This window comes from Typopeltis vanoorti, chromosome 15 (genome assembly GCF_054136105.1).
Source record: "Typopeltis vanoorti isolate ZY-2024b chromosome 15, IOZ_Tvanoo_1.0, whole genome shotgun sequence".
NCBI classification, from domain to species: domain Eukaryota; kingdom Metazoa; phylum Arthropoda; class Arachnida; order Uropygi; family Thelyphonidae; genus Typopeltis; species Typopeltis vanoorti.
This window is the reverse complement of record NC_143563.1, coordinates 76,451,964-76,467,814: the sequence shown is the minus strand read 5'-3', so window position 1 is coordinate 76,467,814 and position 15,851 is coordinate 76,451,964. Positions and strand designations below refer to the sequence as shown.

The window sequence follows — 15,851 nt, the reverse complement described above, 5'->3', positions numbered from 1 at the left end:
AATGATGTTCATAACATGGCCATAAGAAGTCAAATATTTCAGTACGCAGATGACATCGCACCACTAGCAATCCACACAGACATCAACACGGCTCTCTCCTAAGCCCAACAAGACCTAAATGAAATCACAACATACTTTTACTAAAACACACTTGTAATCAGCAGCACCAAAACAGAGATGTTGATAATACACAACCCAAGAATCGTGCACCCAGCACCACTATCGATACACTGCCACACATACTGCTGCATTAACAAAAAAAAACTTGCCAATGTCCCGAAATCAAACCTATAATACATGCAAAATACCTACATAGATTGCCACCTTAAATGGACAAAACATATAGAATACCTACATACCAAACTCTGGATCATCGCAGCAAAACTCTTCCAAGTAAAAGACATTATTCGGTCCAACATAAAAAAACTCCTATATCACTGTATCTGCGAATCCCTACTCAGATACAGTATAACAGTCTATGCAAACACATCAAACAGCCACCTAACAAAATTAGAAATATCACATAGGAAAATTGTGTCAACAGTGATTTGGACACCTTATATGCAACAACCAATATCCAACCAGCACATAGCGACACAGAATCCTGAGCATTAAAACCTTAAACACTACATAACATTAATAAAGAATTTCTTCAATATCACCTATCGAAACAACAGAGACACACATATCATATAACATGACCTACAACAACTCTCTACATCCCTACAACAACTCCTGTGGTTCTTTTGTGAGATCACATCAGATACCCACGCTACTCAACAAACTACCAAGAAATTTAAAACACATAGATAACTACAGAGCATTAAAAGATGAACTCTGGAAAATGTACGAATAAAGTTAATATACCATTAACACTAATATACATCACAAATCACCAGCATCCAATGCCTACATCCCATGCATAAACAGTAACAACAAACATAAATAGTGAAGGCTAATCCCACTCTCTTTATAAAAGCTAACCCAAGCTTCGAAGTAGGTGGGATTAATTGCCTCACTCATCTACACATAATCCTCATAATCAAAGACTGCAGATTATGTAACAAAACAGTCAGTAAGGTGCATAACAATAATGAAGATACTGATATTAAAAATAAAAAAAAATTGTGTATATGCTGTATAATAATAAGTTATGATATTGAAAAAAAAATTATGTACATTTATATTTAAAAAAATCACTGTACTCTACATTTTGTACTGAACAGAAAATGTTATAGTATACTTTATTGTATGTATGTAAATACTCTGTATGATGATAAATAAAACGTTAAAAAAAAGATTATTATTATTATTACATGACACACCTCCAGGAAGTCCAAAGACTCATCGAGGGAGGGCACATTTTCTACAACTGTCTCCACCAACTACACCATCATCCACTGCCCACCACCACTAGTATTTGCACAGACAATCACAAACATCCATGCACGGTGAGATTAGAACCCACAGCCTTTTAACTGGAGAGTGAATACACTAACCACTCGACACCATACTGGCATAATAATAATAATAATAAAAATGATAACACTATTGTTTCTTAACTATGTGGCATAGCACATATCCTTCCTGTGCACTTTTATAATTCTAGCAGGAAGATTTATGGTGTTAGTCTCAACCAGACAAGAAGTTCTGTAGAGGCAGTATCTTTACACCAGGTTGACTGGACACTTACAAACCTCAGGATAAGTTGATTCATTTTATAAGGTCTTAGAAGGTCCCAGCCCTTCCCTTACCAAGATCATTCATGCGTGGTGAAGAACCACATTCTCAACAAGGTATCCCTGACAGAGGACAGCAGTAACCATCAGTATTTCATACAAGTGGAACTAGTTAAGTCGGACAGTTTTAAAGAAGATTATCTTCAGTATTGTCAGGATAACAGCAACTTGATCAAGGTATTGTGATACAAAAAGTAATGGGAAATTACTGCATTATATTTCCCAGGATAAGTTGTCATGGAAAAAATCTAAAGAAAGAAACTGACAAAAATAAACCTTTAGCATGAAGACTTGTGTCTGGCTGGAGAGGTAGCAAGACTTCTTTGATCATCATCATCAAGCAAAATTCTTTCATCAGAATTGCAACTTGGAATGTAAGAACATTACTAAGGACAGGAAAACTGGAAGAACTGAAAAGCAAGCTAAGATGATTGAAAATTGAAATTATAGGTGTATCTGATGAATTAAAATATTAATTTTTATGGCTATTTTGGAGTTTCTGCAAGGCCTAGAAATATATTGTAGAAAAGAAGAAATAGAAAACAAAATATATTTAATGAGACATGAGGCAATATAATATGGAACACCTTGCATATTAGTGACAGAATAATCATGTTTAAAATATGTATTGTGCTAGTAAACACTGTTATATTACAAGTCTGTGTCAATATCTGATATTGAAAAGAGGAAGAAGTAGATAGAGTATATGAGATAATAGACTTGATAGATCAGGTGAAATACAGTGAGCACTTGATATTAATGGGAGATTTTAACAGCTGGAGAAGGAAAAGAAGACAAAATAGTTGGAAATTTTGGAATTGACACACAAAAATTGATTTGTGTGTCACAAAAAAATAAATTTCTTTGCAAACAAAGAAATTTATTCATTAGTAGCACAACTTCAGTCCAGTTCACAAAAGAAGATGTATATGAAAATGCCTGGAAATTTAAGAAGATAACAAATTGACTACATAGCAAAAGCAAAGTTTATGAAACAAAGTTAAATCTTGTAAAGCTTACCCAGAAGCAAATAGATAGCAATCATAGTTGTCCAATCTCAAATAGTGATTTAAAAACTCAAAGGGAAAATTTAAGATACAAATAAATGAAAAAATTACATACATAAAAATTTAATATAAAGCTTAAATTTTTTTCTCTAATCCTCCCCCCTGCTGGGGTTAGCTGGGGGGGGGAGAGATTAAGGAAACAGTACACCAAACAGCAGAGAAATGGCTGTGCAAAGTAAGAAGAGAACCTAGAAATCCTTGGATAACAGATGAAGTCATATCATTGTTGGATGTGCAAAAGGAACAACAATCAGGATGTTGAGAGTACAGAAGAATATGTAAGACTAAGGAACAGAACTTGAATATGATTATCTGACCTCCATGGAATCTGATTCGTTGTGGTACATGCTTTCATACAAAAAGATCATTGAACCACGCCTTAAACTTTTCTACACTCATCACAAATTCAGCCAATACATTCCACTCACCAATCACTCTTCATGCAAAGAACTTACTCCCTTGCTCACACCCTCCTTATAGCTTCCCGGGATGGCCTCTTGTTCTACCCTTGTACCTCTATATTCTATGAAAAATCTCCACATTATTCTGGTAACAATCCTTCACTCTTTCTTCTCCTTCAAGCCTTTGCAAATTGCATTCTCTCAATCTCTCCTCATATCTAACAGACCTGATGTTGACTTAGTGAACCTTCTTTGGATCCTCATCCCCCTGAAAACCAGGCAACCAAATCTGCACACAGTAGTCCACATGTGGTCTGATCAAAGCCTTATACAAGGCAACTATAACCTCTTTGGTTCTGCATGCCAGTGTCCTCCTCATTCATTATTGCCATAATCTGTTATGATCTTAGAATTTTAGCAGTGTGATCCCTAAACTCCATGTCCCTATCTGCCATCACTCTCAAATCTCTCATCTTATCCACTTCCTTCAGAATTTTCTCATTAATTGTATACATTGCATCCCAAGTTATTCAGGTTTCATGACCTTGCACTTTGCAACATTAAACTGATAGCTCCACTCATTTGCTCACTCACATAGTCTGTTGAGATCCTCCTTCAAGGCCATAACATCTGCTCTATTTCTCATAGTTCTTCCCAACTTTGCATAATTAGAAAACAGCTGAATATCTCCAGTTAAGTCAGTCCCAATGTCATTAACAAATAATTCAAACAATAAGGTCCCAAAACAGATCCTTGTAACACCTCACTAGTGATCTTCCTCCTTTTAGGATACCACTCCATACACATCCTGCTGGTACTTATCTGTTATCTAATCTCATCTGTTTCAGTTTAGCTACCAGCTTGTCATGTAGCAATCTGTCAAAGGCCTTTGAAAGATCCAATTATACCACTGTATATTTAGCTCCCTCAGCCAGTGAATTTGTCACCTTGTAATGTGTAAGCAGATTGCTCAAGCATATGACCTCCCCTTAACAAACCCATATCTGAATCCTAGTCCTCAGCAACCTCTAACACCATAACTCCAGACACAGATTGGCCTATAATTTGTAGCTTCAATCTTATTTTCCCCCCCCCCTTTGTGAAGCGGAACAATTTTTCCACATTCTACTCCTTTGGGACTCACCCTGTTGCAAAATTTATAAAAGAACAGGTGTGTTCTTTCTTCCTATAAAATCTGTGTTACTAAAATTGCTACAGCCTTTCAGTAATTAAAAATATTAGTTTCAGTAACAGCCTATAAAATCTGTGTTACTAAAATTGCTACAGCCTTTCAGTAATTAAAAATATTAGTTTCAGTAACAGCCCTTCAAATTTCCCTGCAATGTGAAGAATCTATTCTTTGTGTGAAATGCATTTCATAACATGGCAACAGAATTTTCAATAAGTTCTGGTTAACCCCCCCCCACACACACATACCTTCAAACCATTTACAGAATCCAAATCCACCAGGTTAGTTCCTTCTCTTCTTAAAATGACAAACTTGCCCCTTTATCTCTGTGGTGTTTATCATGTCTTATGTTCATAGACATTATTGTACTTTTGATCTCTAAACATTAGGCTTATTAAAGCATACAACTTCAGACCTCACATCAGCTACAGAATCTTTCTGGCCAACTCTAAACTACTTCAGAATTTTTTCAAGTGTCAATATTTATTTAAAGAATGCTCTGGAACTTTATTTAATTGGTCCTGTTTAAATCACAATTGTGTATTTGTACCAAAAGCCTGGTAATTTTTGATATCAAATGGTATTATTAATTTTTTTTTTTTTAATTTAAAAAAAAGTATTTTAGTTACTGTTAGTGATTGGCTGTTTATCAGTTACCATTGGATTCCGATATGTTTATATTCATATGCTGGTGAAACATAAACTTAAATATCTGTACTTTTGTCTAATTATTAAATCTAATTTTTTAATTACTGTGATAACATTTTAATTATGTATGGCAAATCTACAGGTTCTTGTACATGCCTAGATAATCAGTGTTCTGGAAAATAGTTGTGCTGTATTGGTAATCTATAGCAGTTCCCTTAAAACTGCAGTAACGATTATATTAAAATCAGCTTTAGATTTTATGATGCTATGAGAAGTAACTGAGTCATTGTCTTAACTCTTTTTTTTTAATTGTATTTCAGGATAACTTGAAAGAACATCTGAGAACACACAAAGTCCGTCGTCGTAAGAAATACAAATGTGAATATTGTGGAAAAGAATTTCATGGGTCTCTTCTTAAAATTCATATTCGAACACATACTGGAGAAAAGCCTTTTGTTTGTGATTTTTGTTCAAGTGCTTTCTCTTCTGCTGGTACACTTACTAAGCATCGCAGAATGCATACTGGTGAGAAACCTTTTGAATGTGCAGAATGTGGACTCAGGTAGGTAATAAAAAGTTACTATGAAATATATTATATATCTCTTTTTTAAAGAATGTTTTAAAAAATTTTCCCAAAACACAATTTTTATGACTCATGTTAATGTTAAATAATTTCATGAAATGAGTCTTCAAGAGACATCCTACTGAAACAAAGAACACAAAAACGGTCAATGTACTTAAAAACAATAATTATAAGTTGTTATTAACATCTTTTAGTTGTATTATTCAGATTAGTAATGAAGAAATGGAAGTAGTAACTGTAGTATTCACTACTAAACAAGAAGATCAACTTTTTGAATGAAAGCCAACTTCAAGAAGTGTGATGTGAAAAACTTGGGAAATAAGATTTCAAAGTGGAGAATATTATGGATTCATGGTTTTATAACCAAATCTAGAAAGAAACTTAGTTTCAATATACTAAATAGTTTGAGAATATAATCTTTGACATTGGAGTTGCCTTAGTATGTATTACTTAAGACATGAATTCTGCCCAGGAGTCAATATCTTCACTTTTTATTTAGTCTTTAGTCTTTACATTTAATGTTAGAAACATTAAGAGGGCAAAAAAAAAAGCTTCTGTTCATACAGTTAACAGAAGGGCATTGCTCTATTGTTATCTGTATTGGCACAATGGATCGCCTTCATTGGATTTGCAAGGAAAATGCTGGATTAAGGATGATTATTGAGCACTTGGCTCAACATGAGTTACAAAGAGAGCCCTTTATGAAGGGTAACTCGTACATAGAAGCTGATGACTTCACATCACTTGCCTTAATATTTGACTACTGGTTACTTTGAAATGGAGTGCCACAGCGGCGCACCCAGGGAGGGGCCCATGGGGCCTTGCCCCCCACAAAAAAATAGCGGTCACATAAGGTGAGAGTACCCTATAGCAGTGTTTCTCAACCTATAGTCCGCGACGATGGGACAGGTGGTCCACAGGCAGACTTTAATTAACCAAATAAATCTATATATTTTAATTATCCAAACAAAACAAATTAAAATTGAATAAGTAAAAATTATTGAAATAAAATGGATACTTAAAAAATAAAATAAAAATAACGGCAGAATGTTCATTCCATGAACATTCTGCCACTATTTTAATTTGTAGTGGCAGAATGACGAGTAATAAAAGAGGGGGTGAAGTGAAAAACAATATGGTTTTATTGCCTCTGCCTCCCTTTGCTGTTTTGTCAGATTTGAAGTGAACATGTGCTGTCCATATTTCAACCAATTGCTTTTTGTTTATTGATTTTTATTGTTGAAGGGTTTCCTCCTTCAACCAAGGCTCAATATATCTTCAGAAGTGCTAAGTAATACTTGGGCAAAGTGTGTTGTCAGTTAACCCCGGTATTTATTTATATATTTTTCGGAAATCGCGGTAAGATAAAAGCAAGCTGCCAGTTGAGTTGAAATGCTAACTCTCTTCAACCAAATTCCATATGTGAAACTGCCATAACAACATTCACTATATATATATATATATTTCTAAGTTTTAACACATTTACGAATTTTAGCACCTTCGGTTGAACTTTATTGCTGCTTTGGAGCAGGGGAACTCGCACACATCTAATTAATAACAATAGTTGTTAGTTAGATATGTGTTTGCCGGTGCAACATATGGTTTTTGCTCGAGTCTAAATAGCTTAGTTTTTATCCCAGTTGTCTCTAATTGCACTATTTGTTGAGAAATATATTACACAGACTGCTGGTATCTTATTCACTGACATAATAAAAGTACATGTTTTTCTTGCCTCTGCAATATAGTGGCTATTAGGGAAGAGCGTGCTGTTTATCGCGGGAGCAAATTACTATCCCCGCTTTGAACGTGTTTTAGCTTTTTTTCATTTGCGAAGTATATGCGAAACTTTTTAATTTCTTTTTTCGAAAAGTAAAATCAGGGATATGAGTTATATGCGAGGGTGAGTTATATTCGAGTAAGTACGGAATTTCAATTATGGATAAGTACATTGGTACCTTCCTTAAAAAAAATAACTCGGATGACAGTGATAATACCAAACGAGTTTGTAATGACAGTTTGTGTGTAGTTTCTGAAGAGAAAGAAGTCTGTAACGAATCCACAGAAACACAGAATTCCCATCAGTTGCAACGCAATAATATTAATATGCTGAACGAAAGGAAAGATTTGCAGACTTGGTGGACACTCGACCAGTGGATCTCATTCAAAGGTAAATACAATCGGTTATTTTGTAGGAACATTTTTCTGTTTTGTGATTTTTCTCCCTTTACGGTAATTATGCCTACATTATTGTGTTATTCAGTTTAGAATGTGTATATAAATCAATATCAACAGTAGCCTGATTACGAACGCGTGATGAAAGGGATGGGGAGGTTTGGAGCTTCCCTGGATAGTATTCAAAAGATAAATACAATTGGTTATTTTGTAGGACCCGAAACTTATTAGTTTAGAATTTAACCACTGGGAAAGCGTTTGTGTCCATCTCAAAACTCTGAAACAGAATTTGGAAACATATTTTCCGAATAACTTTTATAAGAAATTTCTGTGAGTTCGCGATCCATTTCAGGCCTGCAGTCACGAGAACGACCTTTCGTTATCGACAAAAGAACAGCTAATTGAGCTTTCAAGTGACAGTGGGCTAAAAATGCAATTCCATGATCTTAGTTTGGCTCGATTCTGGATCTCACCTTCACTGAGAAGTGAATTTCCCGAATTATCTGAAGAAGCATCGAAAATCGTCATGCAGTTTTCTACAACCTATCTTTGCGAGAAGGGATTTTCATCGCTCCTTCAAATAAAAACAAAACACAGAATTCGTCTTAGTGTGTGCGTGCGCCGATCTTCGACTGACGTTGACCAATATTGATCCAGATATCCAGCAACTCTGCAAGGCCTAGAAATTCATCCATCTCATTAAAAGTAAATAATTATCATATTATTTATTTGTTTAATAAAAATTAAAACTTTGTTCGATGATGCTACACTTTTACTTCCAAGTTAATTATGTTTCCATATATATTCAAAACATGCTTTTAGATTTATTATGTTATAAATGGCACAGTTTTCCCCAAATGTTGGTAATCCCCACATACGTTTTTACAAAAATTAATAACTTAGTGGTCCATAGAATTGTTTTAGGCATTATACTTGTCCTTGGGCTTAGAGAGGGTGAGAAACGCTGTCCTATAGCTGTCGTCCGATCCAGGCCAGAGAGGATCACGGGTATCATGTATTGGCGAATCATTGCAGATGCTCGGTCATAGGTCATGTGTGATACACTCATATTCTATTCTATTTTGCATCGAGTTTGTTGAAAAGCATGTCTTGAACTTGAAACTTCTTTCCATCTCTGAAGAGTAACCTTACTGTACGTAAATTCTTCAATAACATTGAAGTTAAGTTAAAGTTAAAATTTTAAAGTTAAATTTGTAAAAGATTTCATTTTGTTTTTTGGATTTTGTGCTTCAAATTATGGCTGAAAAACATCAGCAGAGTATTTTATTGAACTATTTCAAAAAAAAAAACAAAAAAAGGATGATTCAAATGTTAGTAGCAATGTTGGCGCTAATAATATTGTCAATACCGATTTGGATTCGGTTTCCCCAGTCACCGACTGAGAGACACGTGGTTGCTGTGGCGAAACTGCCGGTACCTTGTCTCCGCGAACAGGCTTCTGCCAATCACTAGCCTTTGTTAACTCTGTTGAGATTGACGCCATTAACGGCTGATTCTGAATAACCAGAACTCTGAAAACATTTATGTCTGCAATTCGGTGGGGTAAGTTAATGCATTAACAATATTTTGAGCACTCGCCCATAAAAATGTTCGAAAATAAAAAAACAATTGTCATATTCTTCAAAAGTATCAATTATGCAAAAGAACATGGAAATAAAGCTTCAGAGAGACAGTTTGGACCTCCTCCCACTGAGTGTATGATTAGACAGTGGAAATGTTTAAAATATTGATTTCTTAATTTTGGGTTCGAAAAAGTAGGGTTCTTCTTATACATAGGGAGGCATCTTATACAAGGAAAAATACGATACTTAGTTTAATCCTTTATCCAAGTTAAGCAAACAAAGTTTACACCTGAAATATAATCAGGACTGGGGCAACTTGTACATAGAGGCTAATGACTTCACATCAGTCGCCTTAGTATCCCATACTTATTAAATAACTTAAGGAATCCACAACACACAAGGGATATAAATTAAACTTTAATCTGTATTTCCAATATTTCGGCAACTTTATTTTTTCCTTTATCCGATTGAACAATTCCCTAATTGAACAGTAGTTTTGGGTAGAGGTGTGATGCTTTTCATAGTTGTGAGATTAAGATTATGTCTGCTACTTTCCACCTTTGCTGGGAAGTAATGATATTTTAATATTGCATTAATAATAGCAACATTACGGCTTTGTGGCAGGCATTTGATGATTTTGTTAGAAATCCCATCTTGGCCTGGTGCTTTCTCCATTCTTAAGTTTGGTGAGGATTTTATGTACCTTGGCAGGGGATGTCAGTTGGATAGTGTTCACATGCTTTGTGCATTTTAGTATATGACATCTAGGGTGGCCGCAAAAGCTTCAACTTTGTGTACATCACTATAAACCAGACCACATTCACTACAGATGGGTAAGAGGGATTTACAGTCTGTGCATAGAGCTTTTGTCATTTTCCAGAGCATCTGCTCCTACGTGTCTAAGGACTGAAGGTTTGTCTCTCACTGTTGATTTTAATAGTTTTTAAGCTCATATCAAACTTCCTTCACAGCCTTGTTAAACACTTCTAAGAGTTCTGTGTATCGATGCATTTTGCTCTGTTCTTATTGCTGATCAAGTTTGTAATCTCATCTGGAAGTCAATTAGAGTTTGTATATGCACATCCAGGGTGGCAATTAATGCAGTTATTTGTTTTTCGAAGCTCAAAATTATGTTGTCAGATTTTTATTTTTTTTTAAGTTGATGGTTGGAATTGGGCCAACAGATTCATGTAGAGCAGTCATTACTTTTGTGCAGTTGATAGGATTTGATCTGGGATATCGTGCTGTAAGCCCGGTTGGAGTAAAACTGAGAGCTGTAGTATTGCTATGACGAGGACACCAGGGAGTCCTGTCACATTGTAGTACATGGAGTTTGGAGATCCTATAATCACTGTGTTCCTGGCAGCAGCAAATTTGTTGAGGATTCTACCATTTCAATTTGTAGTTTTGCTGATCTAGACTGTATGCTTAGCATTTAGGTCTCCTGTTACTACCCTGGTTGGTTTGCATCTAGAATTTCAGTTATTCTGCTTTCAGTAACTTTGTTTATAGTGTTAGTTATATATATAGTGTGTTTTCAAGGGACCTGCAGTTGCAGTTTGGATCAACACCCTTATGATTTGTTATGTTGGTAGCAGTGGGATTTACAATTTCATTGTGTTCTATGTTGAGCTTGACAAAGATGTCCATGCCTCCTCGAGCTTGACCTGTGATTGGTTTGGTCATTTTGTCTGCAAGAATTCAGAAAAACTTCTGAATTGTAAATGCATACTCAAACACCAGCTTTCCCACTGTAAATCACCCATTTATAGTTGGTAGATCAGAAAATAGAAGAGAGAAAATCTAGTGACTAGCAGGTACTTACCTCTGGAAACATCTCAAATCCCATGAAGATACAATAAATCAGTTTTGATGAGTCACAATCAAATCAGATTAAAATCCTCTCAGATACCAGATCCCATAAGATTAGATCTTCACTGCTCTAATATCTATGTATGAAAGATAAATTCATTGTAAATAAACTTGTGGTAGGCAGAGATAATCAAATACTAAAATCTAAATCCAAAAGGCTATATTTCACATAAAATAATAAAATTGAGAATAATATAAATCCATCCATATTTTATAGCCAAATATAAAAAGAAAATTTCAGAATTTTCCAAACAGCTTATGAGAATATAACCTTTGGCATCGGAGTTGCCTTGGTTTGCGTTATTATATACATAAACTCTGCCAAAACAGTTTGAAAAAGATGTCAGGACAGTGAACATAATTTGCACATTAATAAAAGTCAAAAACATGGGCTCCTAAGCAAAGTTTATATCTTTTAAGTAGTGCAAACCAAATCAATTCTGATGCCAAAGGTTGTATTTTTCATAAGTTCTCTGGTAAATTTTGAAACTAAGATGTGTTCTATATTTGGCTATAAAAATATGGATGGATCCATAATATCTTTGATTTTAATATCTTATTTATGTCAAATTGAAGCCTTTGGGCTCTATATATTTTAGAATTTGATTATGCACCTGATGAATTTAACTTTCTGACAAGAGATTGATATGCCATTGAACAATAGGTTTTTGTCCTCTTATGTCTCTGCCTAGATCTGGCTCCCACTAAGGTGGTTTCTGGTGAGGTGACCTTGATCCATTCCATTGAATGGTTGCTATGGTATAGCTTTTACTGGCACAGACTTGGCAGCCAGCAACACCCCAGACCTTACCTGGGGTGTAACTGGCTGCCAAGCCAAATACTGGCTTGGTGCTTTCTGGTCCCTTAGTGAAAGCAGGTTCTTAAGTTGTCTTCCTTTTTGTTGATATTAATTAAAATTCATGAGTACATGCACACCGAGTGAGTGGTCTGAAGGTCACCAAATTTATGGAAGACTTGTTCCTGAACTTATACACTTCTGCCTGTCTGATGAGAATCAACAGTTCAAAATTTGTCAGGCCAATGAAACCCAATTTAAGAACTAAATTATTGAAACTGCACTTCTGTAGAGCTCTAGCGATTTGTTGAAATGAACAAGTTTCTTATCATGGTGAAAGTTAATTGCACAAAGTTTAGTCCTTAACAGCATGGTCTTATTTTGTTTTTCTTTGTATACCCAAAAATAACTTACAAAAATAATTATTAGTGTAATAAAATTCTTGAGACCACTTTACTTTTTCTTATACTATTTCATTTCAGCATTGAGTGACTAGCATTACCTGCATACCCTCTTAACAGATTTAAATACTCATTTAAACCACCGTAATTCCTCAATTATCCAATCACAGTTGGAGAGCAATTTGCTGGTCAGATAATTGAAGGATTGAATAACTGAAGATATGTTTACATGATGCTGTACTAAAGTTAATTAACACACTAATCCGTTCAAAGATTGGTTTAATTGAAGGTTTGTTTATTTAAAGTAGGTAAGATAACTGAAAGATCATTTTATAAAAATAAAAAAAAATCCCTTTTCAAGCTAGAAGAATATAAGACAACTTTCTGTAGGAATTATTCTTAGGTAGTATGCTAAGGTCAGCCAAAACGAAACTTCTGTTTCAGATGATACTTTACAGTTTACAAAGAAAGCAGATATTGTATCTGCCTCAACTCATGAACTTAAAATTTCCAAAAAAAAATTTCAGAATTTGATCTGCTGCAAAATAAAATGTTCTGGTTGATATATAGTTTAAATGATTTATTTATTTTTAGGTTTGCTGTCAAAGGAACTTTGACTTCTCATATGCGAATTCACACAGGTATCCGCCCTCATAAATGTGAATATTGTGGTAAAGAATTTATTCAGACAGGTGGCTTAAAAGCCCATCTATTCCATCATACAGGAGAAAATGGCTTCCAATGTGATCAATGTGGAAAAATTTTTAATCGCAAATTCCGTCTCCATAGGCATGTAAAGTGTGTTCACGAAAAGTTTAAACCTCATGAATGTGTAGAATGTGGCAAGTTTTTTTCCCGTAAAGAAGATTTGAATCGTCATTCCATTCTTCATTCTGGTGAAAAAATTTTCTAGAATCTTACTTGTAATTAAAAAAAAATGCTCCTGTTATCATAATGCAATGTGTTTATAGTGTTGTTTACTGTCAAATATAATAGTAACCTATATCATCTTCATTTTTGTCAGCATAAATGTTATATATATATGATAAACAGGAGTTTTATTTCCTTATAAATTATACAGACTTGTTTTTATTTCCTTATAAATTATACAGACTTGTCGAAAATTATAAGCAACATAATTTTTAGTCTTAAGATGAAATTATGTGTATACACATTTCAGCTATTTTGCGAGAGCCCATCTTTTGCTGCTGTAAATTTCTCAAGAAAGGAAATTCTATTCATATAACACACACTTTAAAGTAAATATTTATTGGTTTAAAATCAAACATTTAGGACTAAATTACTCAGTCCATCTCCAGTGATACCAAATAAACAGATAATGATGTTTAAATATTGATTAACTGCTTAAAGTAGTTCTACATACTGGAAATGACAAATATATAACGTCTTTTTGTTAAGTGCTGCATGCTAGAGATGACAAATCTACCTCAAACAAACCGTTCATGATTGTCAAATGATTTTACCTAGTTTAAAGTAATCTGTAGTCTTGATTTCCTGGAAATGGATGGCATGCTTTAGTACTAAAATTTGATTTTAAATATTAAGTATTTACTGTGTTAGTGTTTATTAGAAATATTTACTTACTAAATAGCTTAAGGAAATCACAACGTACAATAGAATATACATTAAAATAAATTTCAATACATTTCCAGTATTTCAGCAACGTCACGTTGCCATTTTCACAGGAACTTAGAAACAAGACACGTGCACGCAAGCACAATACACAGTAAATGAGGACGAAGCAGGAAGCTATTCTTTCTCCTAAAAGTCCTAATGGTGCCCCCTAGCGAGCAATGTAGGTATTCTTGGCCGTTTGGGCTGAAGGTCTTCTGATGTAGGTTTCCCAAATTTGATGCAGTCTCATGCAACCAAATTTGTCGAGGTTTGGATTGTTTCTTAGGGCTGAGGCTGATTTCAGGAATAGCCTTTCGTATTTACTACGATGTATTATCGTGGCTTTCTTCCATCGTATTCTAGGGCAGGTGGATGCCCAATATCCAGAGCATGGTCTGCAAGACCAGAGCAGCTATATTGATGAAGCCGGATGTATTCCTTGTGTTCTGAAATTCTGATATTGGCTGGCCAAAAGTAGGACAGCTTACAGCTGCAAGAGACCTGGTATACACCAGGTAGGAGGTTGGTTTTTAGTGGAGCGGATAAGATATGCCAATTTTCTATATGGTCTGTAACAAGAAGTCAAGTCATGTTTCTTTAGGATTTTTGTAATTTTTTCCGAGGTGCCTGGGATATAGGGAATGGCGATGGATTTAGAGTAATCCTTGTTGTGAAAGGGGGAGTTTATTGGTTTCAATATTTTTTTGGGGGGGGGTACATTGGCTGAGAAAGTGTTGAGAATGCTTTTAGTTCTGTGATTAGGGCATTGTCATTTGAACAGATAAGTTTAGCCCTGTTGTGTAGTGTCTTAATGATTCCATATTGTTGGGGGGGGGGATTGTTGGTGGATGTATCTGCCTATGTGGGTGGGTTTTCTATAAACTGAGAAAATCAAGGTTCCATCATGTGACTAGTGTGTCTAAGAAGGGAAGGCAATTGTTTTTTTCTTCTTCCAGGGTAGAACCATGTGGCCAAATAGTGAACACATCATCAACATAGCAAAGCCATATGGTTGGTTTTTTGTGGGACAGAGTGTAAGGCTTTCTCTTCAAAAGTCTCCATAAAAAAGTTGGCCAAGGGTGGGGTTTGTTCCACCGATTCTGGTGCTTTGCAGATAATACGTGGTTTGTTAAAGAATATTTATTGGGCTCTTTAAGTGAAATGTATTCCTGATGTTCAAGACAAATCTGTGTGCAGAATGATCGGTATATCCATAATATCATAAGCTGCCAAAGCAGGGGATTCTGTTTAATTTCAGCATAAGAAAGGTGAGGATATTGTCTTTAAAAGAGATAAGGAAAGTTAACTTTGCAAACTGGATGGAAAAAGACTTAAGTCAGTCTATGAAAGTAGTCTTGCTATTTTTTCTGAAAGTCCTTTAAACATATGGAATTCAAATTCTGGTAATTTCTTCTTGAGGCAGGTGAAGATGACAGCCATAATTATTGATTATTGTATCAATAGTTTTCATATTATAACCATTAGAGATAAAGATAGTTCTGATGAGAATCTGTAGAACATATTTTATGAGCTCTGTTGACTAAAAATTTGATAACACACATTTCTGACAAGGGTGGTAATGTGAGTTAGAATCAATGTACTTACCAGGATGAGTTGATTTTCTATATACCAAGAAACATACTCATTTGGTTGATGTAGAATGAGAACATCCAGAAAAGGAAGACAATTGTTATCTGCTACTTCCAAGGTAAATTTAATTCTTGGTTTATTGAATTAATTGTTTTCAAGAAATTTGTGAAGATCA

At 34.8% G+C, this 15,851-nt stretch overlaps 1 protein-coding gene across 1 annotated transcript in view; it reads left to right on the top strand.

Moving 5' to 3' along the window:
• Positions 1–13,477, top strand: part of LOC150098907 (uncharacterized) — a 43,949-nt gene extending 30,472 nt beyond the window's left edge. The window contains exons 4-5 of the mRNA XM_090405527.1: positions 5,365–5,606; positions 13,046–13,477. Of these exons, the coding sequence (XP_090261653.1) occupies positions 5,365–5,606; positions 13,046–13,364 (561 nt within the window). The 3' untranslated portion in view covers positions 13,365–13,477. The remainder of the gene's footprint in view (positions 1–5,364; positions 5,607–13,045) is intronic.
• The last annotated feature ends 2,374 nt before the right edge of the window (positions 13,478–15,851 follow it).